The 7,205-nt window shown below is 39.1% G+C and overlaps 1 protein-coding gene across 2 annotated transcripts; it reads left to right on the forward strand.

The window, feature by feature from the left end:
- Positions 1-358: 358 nt before the first annotated feature.
- On the forward strand, positions 359-5,267 carry LOC146679124 (high choriolytic enzyme 1-like). 2 transcript variants are annotated; one of them, XM_085412596.1, is made up of 10 exons: positions 359-375; positions 601-690; positions 867-894; positions 988-1,038; positions 1,259-1,390; positions 2,191-2,308; positions 2,771-2,949; positions 4,143-4,224; positions 4,462-4,586; positions 4,696-5,267. In XM_085412596.1, coding segments are annotated over exons 2-10 (771 nt in total). In that variant the 5' UTR covers positions 359-375; positions 601-636; the 3' UTR covers positions 4,698-5,267. The 2 variants fall into 2 exon arrangements, with proteins under 2 accessions (XP_085268722.1, XP_085268715.1); XM_085412589.1 differs by lacking the exon at positions 4,696-5,267 and having other exon boundaries at positions 4,462-4,594.
- Positions 5,268-7,205: the final 1,938 nt, after the last annotated feature.

Genomic DNA, 7,205 nt, shown 5'->3' on the forward strand with positions numbered 1-7,205 from the left:
ATGATGTAATAAATTATCATGTTTTTGTTGATTATTCTGCCCAATGGTAATAAAGCTATTTCATAAATTTCACCCCAGCAAGTCTGATTAAAATTTCATTTACACTGGCAAAGCATACGTCTTTGGGTTTTGCAACTTTTAATTGAAATAATGAAATGATCCCAGTGCTTTTATCAGCCTGCGCTTCTTTGTTCAAATTTCCTTCCTGGAAAATTGTTGCTATTTCAGTGTTTTGACATGAGCAAAAACAAAGTCATGAATTGTAAAGTAACCTCAAAAGACATTGGTGAAACGTCAACCACACCCTGTGTGAGCTGTCTATAAAGATGCAGCAGCTGAACAGCTTCTGCATCCACCAGACGCCTGGTACAGCAGGTAAGCAGCTCACCTCCTCATTTCGTCTCGATACATGCTCAATCGTACAGGTAAGGAAGTCCCAGAAAGCTGATTCTGTTCATGTGGATGTTGCATTTTCAGTGGGAGAAAATTCAACATCCAGATGAGAAGAATCAGATTTCTGGGTTCTCCTCACAGCATTGATTTACTTTACTGTTCCAGCATTTATACACACTGAAGTTCTTATAACCAAATGCTGGTCAGACTTTGACTGTAGGTTAACTGCAGAGGACCAACATCATGACTCCAGCTTTCTTCTTCTCCCTCTTCCTGTCAATGACGGTCGTTTCTCTGGTACGTTTGACTCTTGTTGTTTTGGTAATGTTGTTAAACGCTGCCTGCTGTTCTGTGAAAGCCGTGAACTTCTCACCATGTCTGCTTATACCAGTGACCACGATACCAAAATCTGTCAGTGTGATTTTAAACGCGATGAACAGCAAGTTAATGTGTTTGCTGTTTTTGTACTGCAGAGGGCTGCTGTCATCAAAGATCCAAGTGGTGCGTTGAACGATAAAATACTTCCCAGATGTTAAAGTTAAATTGTATCTGAGAGCTTATAGTTAACATGCTGCCACTCCCTTGTGTCCTCAGATGAGTTTTTGGGTGCCTCAGCGATCATTGAAAAAGTCAACGCTGACATATGTAAGTGAAAATGTACATAATAAAACTCTTTTGGTTAACATAGAAATACTGGAGGAAAAATGGAAATTTCCAGAGCCTGTTAACAGAAAATAGATGGCCAACACTCATGATGATCAATCACTCACTTTCTCCTTTTTGTTTTACATTTTATCACTTAGCATTCAACAAGTAAACATGCATTCTGTGAACATCCATCCACTCTCTGTTTGTTGTGCTGCAGCAAAAGGCCTGGTTCATGGCGACATTGCACCCACTTTAACCAAGAATGCTGATCCATGCACAGCCACTGGCTGCAAGTGGCCCAAAAGTGGAAGCCACGTCACTGTACCTGTCTCCATCTCCTCTGTATATTGTAAGCAACACAAACTTTACCCTTAAACACTGACTTCAGATATTTCTCCCTTGGATGCTCATTAAACTTGTTGTCAAATGTCATCTTTATTAAAGAGTTAAAAGACAGACCAGGAAACACGAGCTGTTTAGGCTGAAGGATGAAATATGTAATGAATCAAATAGATATATAATTTAGGTTGTTTCTAGAATAAGTCACTTGAACTGAAATTATGTAAACTGAAAATAATAACATGTTTAGAAACCAGCTTCACAGAGAAAACTAAAACTCTGTGACAACTACAGCAAACAGATCCACAAACGTGTCAAATTATGTTTTCATTTAATGTTGATTTCCATTCTCCTGGGAATGGAAGCATGGGAAGTATGAGAGTTATGGGGATATCGACTCTTTATGTTTAAAATTCACTGTGAAATATGGTGACTAGCAAGTACAGGGAAACTCCACACACAGAAAGCCAACACAACCTTTTTACAACGCGGTGACACCACTGATGTTGCCACATGGATAGCTGAAACTGTTTGTTATACTTGTAATTTTATTGTCACAGTGGCAGTGTCAACAGTCTCCTAAGCACAGTTTAGATTGCTAATATTAAATATACAGACGACTGTCAGGTGTCACGTGATGAGAGGGGAAGCACGAAAATATACATAAACATTGCTAAGCTGTTGAATTTTTTCTCATAAAGCATGTCTGAGAAATTCAACTCTATGCATCAAATAAACTACACATGAAGGTGATGCAGTGTTACTGTTGTTCAAAGAAGCTCCTCAGCAGACTCGTATTTGTTTGTGCAGCCACCCAGGAGCGCAACATCATCATCAGTGCCCTGCTCACCTTCCACGAGTCCACCTGCATTCGCTTCGTCTGGAGGACAGACCAAGTCAATTACCTTTACTTCTTCTCTGGAGAAGGGTGAGAATGCACTCCCTGTACTGACACTGTATGACAAGACAGGACTGACACACTCACGTCCTCAAAACCCTTTAAAATGTAAATAATTATTGCAAATATTCTATTTGTATCATGTGACAGCTCCATCCTGTGCTGAAATTCTACTGTAAAATGTCCAGCTTTATTATTGTTTGCTACTATATGAAATGTATACCCTTCATAAGAGGGTAAATAGCATTTTGACGATCTGTTCTCAATTATTTCACATACTGTTTAGTCCACTCGTGCCAGGACTAGAGACTGGCATCTTGTAAGGCAATAAGATGAATCTGGAGTGGGTTGTTAAATGATCAAGGGAAAACAGATCTTTAAAAACCTTAGGAGATTGGTTAGACCGGTATCTTTTTATTTATTTTGGCTGATAGTAGATAACTGTTTGTGTGTCAATCTCAATCGTTTTTTAACAATCTTACTGTGTATCAGGTGTTATTCGTACGTGGGCCGTCAGAGCCGAGGACAGGGAATCTCCCTCCAGAGAAACGGTTGCTTGTTCCAGTCAACGGTGCAACACGAGGTTCTTCATGCTCTGGGCTTCCACCATGAGCAGGTCCGCTCCGACAGGGACCAGTATGTGAAGATCCTCACCGAGAACATCATCCCGGGTCAGCTCAACTACACAAACCTTTGGTTACACTTCACATTAGTCCAGGACAGCAGACACTCTGTTTTATACCAATGAGCATTTTACAAGTAAGCTGTGCTTTTCCAAGCTCAGCAGATAAGACAGCAGTGCATCCGGTATTCCTTTGGTCCCGAGACTCTCAAACCAATAATAATAAATGTTTGTAAGACTTCAAAGGCATCATGTCAGGAATGTAGAAGTATCTCAGTCACTTTATTTGACGGGAAATAGAAAGTGTGGAAGTAACAATGCAACATGGAGTAACTACTAAGCATGATACTTTACTGCTTGGGGGGATACAAAATAGTAAAACCAATTATATAGTAGTAAATAGTCTTTTGTGAGTATAAATAGTAGATATATGTCTTCATGATATGGAAGCATTTATTCATGTACATGTAAAAAATGTTTTGCCATAGCACTTTCTTTGTTGCTTTGCAGTAGTCATTCATGTTTAACCTTCTTCCTCATTTTCGCTCGGAATGTAAATGTTATATTGTAAATACGTCACGGCTGGTTCAGCAGTCATGTGGTGTTGTGAGAAAAAGGATCCAAAATGCAGGTACTGGCTAGGGTGCGAGTGAGTGTTTATTTATAGTAAAAGCAAAGTAAAAAAACAGAAAGAGCAGAACGGGGAGTTAACAATACCTAAACTGGGGAAAAGTAAAGAACTAACCTGAAACCATACGCACAGAGAATGTTGGGCAGAGAGACACAGAAATTACACCCGGTTACACAGATGACGCAACGAGGAACACAGGCAGGCACACACTATACACACAAGGTAATGAGGGAATGACACACCAGAGGGGAACACAGCTGAACCTAATTAGACACGACGAGACCCAGACCTTCAAAGTAAAACAGGAAACTCAAACTGTTTTACAAACACAAACTCAGGGACACAAACAGAGCACAACAGGGAAGAACTCAGGTGGGATAATAAAGCACTGAACACCAGAACCAAACCCTAACAACTAATACAAAATCAACAATAAGCTCAAAACACTGGGTCACCGACCCAGGACCATGACAAAATATACCAACATGCAGACCTTATGGTTAGATAATTGTCATCTTCACAGAGCTGAGAGCAAAGATTTGTAGTTGAATATCGTGGCAGCCACGACAGAGTAACATTTAAACATTTGTCTCCTGGAAATATCTGTGCAGGACAAGAGAGCAACTTTGAGAAAGTGCTTACCAACAATTTGCAGACTCCCTATGACTTCAACTCTGTCATGCAATATGGCAGGTGAGTTTGATGGAGCTTGTAAGGTGTTGTGTTACCTTTCATGTTTTGCATTTTCTGAGAGAAAATGTCATCCAGAATTTAAAAAACACGGATTCATTGCTAGGATTTTAGTGTGACTATTCAATACTTTTAAAGGCCTATTTTCTCCCCTGTTCATAAATATTCTTTATATAAGAATGAATGCTGCATATATGAGCATGGTACAGTCACAGTATATGCTGTCGTTTGTTCTTTTAGATACTCCTTCTCCAGGAATGGGCAGCCAACGATTGTTGCTAGGTCCAATCCTAATCTTGACTTCGGAAATGCTTTTCAGATGAGCGCCAATGACATTGCTCGTATAAACAGGCTTTATGAATGCTGTGAGTAATTAAGACACACAATAAGACAAAACAACAAACATACTTTCTTTTTGTAAGAATCACATACTTCACAGTACTCACTGGATTTCATCATTTTTTCTCAAACCAGAACTTTGGCATGACAATTCAACTCTACATCCAAATACTTCAGTTCTCAAAACATCAGGATTACAAGAAGGAGCATGTCGTCGATGCTGCAAAAATATGAAAGAAACAGGAAATGTGCTGCAAAGTTTTGCAAATATGTCACATTTGTCACAATTGAGAGATCAAGATCTGAGTCTTTGTGTTAGAGAATATGCTTATATGCCAGAGGGGTCATTATGTTTCTCATCTTTGTTAGTCAACTATGACTACCTGATTTCTTTCTTCTTTCTTGTAATTTGATAATAATTCAGATTCTAATTGTAAATGATGCAGACATAGCCCCAAGCCTTGTGACCACCACTCGCTTCAAACAATAATCCTGGAATCATCATGATTGTTGTCTCACTCTGTAGTAAATTAAAGTAATATTAGCATGACATGTCTAACATTAGCCATGTTGAAATCACCAAGTCAAACTAAGGAATATTTAATCCCAGCATACATAACTTTGGCAGCATCTTCTCTTTTTTTTTTTTCATGCCATCTTTTTTCTTCGGGTTGCTCGTCTCTTTCTGTAATAAAAGTTGAATCGAATAAAATCCCATATTTCCAGCAAAAGGGGGCAGTATTGTTTCATTATTTTACAGAGATGTAGAGGACAGTGCAGTGTATCCCCAAAGTCCTTAGAGCACCATGATTGTTTAAGCTTTATCACAGCAGGTTTCTTTGAGCAGTGTGTTCAACTCAAAGTTATGTTAGAAATAGCTGTTGTGGTTAAAGTTGGACAAAATGTTACCAGTGACTTTTTCAGTGTGCAAGAAATGCATAAATTTGACTTTATAAATAAATGTTCCGCATTTAAAACCTGAAAAATCATAACAATATTATTGAACAGGGTATTAGAAGTATGTAAAGCAGCGCCTGCAGAAGCGTTTCTTAAGTTAATATTTATGCAGCATTGTAATATCGTAGCCAGTCAAAGTCACACAAATCTTTATTTGTGGGTCCAAAAGTCCCACATTTTACTCATTTAAGTGAAAGTTAAAATCTGCAAATTGTAGATTATTGTCACAATACTTTTCTTTTTATCAAAATGTCTTTCTCAACATATCTTCCCTCCTTTTTCTTTAACAGCAACAGAATTTTGTAAAAAATATTTTTTCTCGGTCAACTAGTAGCTCTTGTAAAAGTGTGTTTAGGCTCATTATCCCGCTCCAGTATCAATAATTCTCCAGAACGATTTCAACCAAAGAGGGAAACATACTACTTCCTCTTGGGCAGGTGGAGTCAATTCAGTCCAGGTAACTCCAGAACAGCCAAACTTGAATATTCCCACCACCACCATGATGCACCGTACAGTTATGGGATCCGATTATTTGTCACTGTTACTGTTTCTACTAGTTCCAGTTCACAAAGTTGCCTTTGTCTGTTTGTCTGTGTAACTAATTAAGTATACAAGCTGGGAATGTTAAATGGTGGCATTTAAGGAGCTGCTGGCTAACAGCTTAGTTTCCTGGTCTAATGCTGAGTGACAGCTACGTTTTAAGGTGAAATGATAGTTTGGAGATCTCAGACACTTGGGGAACAAAACAAATGAGCAGCATAGAATGACGCTCAGCTGAGGTCCCATAAAATACTGCCAGCCCTTTTGTCCTGCAAGTCGCTTTGTAACCCACCTTCACCCCAGTTCCTCCATTGCATGCTGTGTATGACTCAGACATGCCCGATATGCTCTGTGGTGGGGTCTTGTTCCTGCTCTCACTGCCTTTAACTTATGCACAGGAATATATGGGAAATGTTAATATACATGTAAATGACTAATGACTGATTCTACTAGAGTGCTCCTGACACATAGTTTTGGCTACAACAGTTTCAATGTCATACTGGAAAGCCTTTGGGTCAGCTGTGACTAAACAAAGGCGCACAAGTCTTGTCCTTGTCCACAGACATGTACTGTTTACTAAGGGAGTGGGAGTTTTCTTTATTTTATTTTTCATATGAGTTCTTTAAAAAGCCAAATGCTCTGGGTCTCCTTTGTCCAGCTGATGGACAGAGCCCACATAAACAGAGCATTTCTCTATACCTTTCTCTGTGTTTCTCTTTGCATCTTTGCTGTTTATTTCACTCAAGTGAATCATCACTCAATGGTAGTGGGCCTCGGATCCTAGCTCAGTGCACTTGTGCAATCATTTTCGTAGTAAAAACTAAAATTAGGAGAATTTTTAGCACTAGCAGAAAATGGATTCCCATGGAAAGCTTTATTTTGAAAGGTGTCCCTCTCATCTAATGTGCTGCAGGCATCCACGCACTCAGATATGAGTACAAATATGTTCAAATAAACACCAGCAATCCCTACAGTGTCTGGCTCTGTGTGTTGTTCTGTGGCTGAAACACAGAAAAAATTTTGCAGCCCAGTCTCCTGCTAAACAATTGCTAAACTCCTGTGATCAGTGGTTTTCAGGAGCGGGGCATTTCTCCATAGCTTGGTTGTAATGAGTGGTTCTTTAAGATACTTTTACCTTCTTCTTAGCT

Source organism: Rhamphochromis longiceps, linkage group LG1 (assembly GCF_057381845.1).
Source record: "Rhamphochromis longiceps isolate RC_006_pf linkage group LG1, R_longiceps_female_GT1.1, whole genome shotgun sequence".
Lineage (NCBI taxonomy): Eukaryota > Metazoa > Chordata > Actinopteri > Cichliformes > Cichlidae > Rhamphochromis > Rhamphochromis longiceps.

Excerpts from the sequence above, each read along its gene's own strand:
- LOC146679124 (XM_085412589.1), top strand. The coding sequence starts at position 637 with ATGACTCCAGCTTTCTTCTTCTCCCTCTTCCTGTCAATGACGGTCGTT. Across the intron at positions 691-866 it reads CAATGACGGTCGTTTCTCTG|AGGGCTGCTGTCATCAAAGA; the intron begins GTACGTTTGACT and ends TTTGTACTGCAG. Across the intron at positions 2,950-4,142 it reads CACCGAGAACATCATCCCGG|GACAAGAGAGCAACTTTGAG; the intron begins GTCAGCTCAACT and ends ATATCTGTGCAG.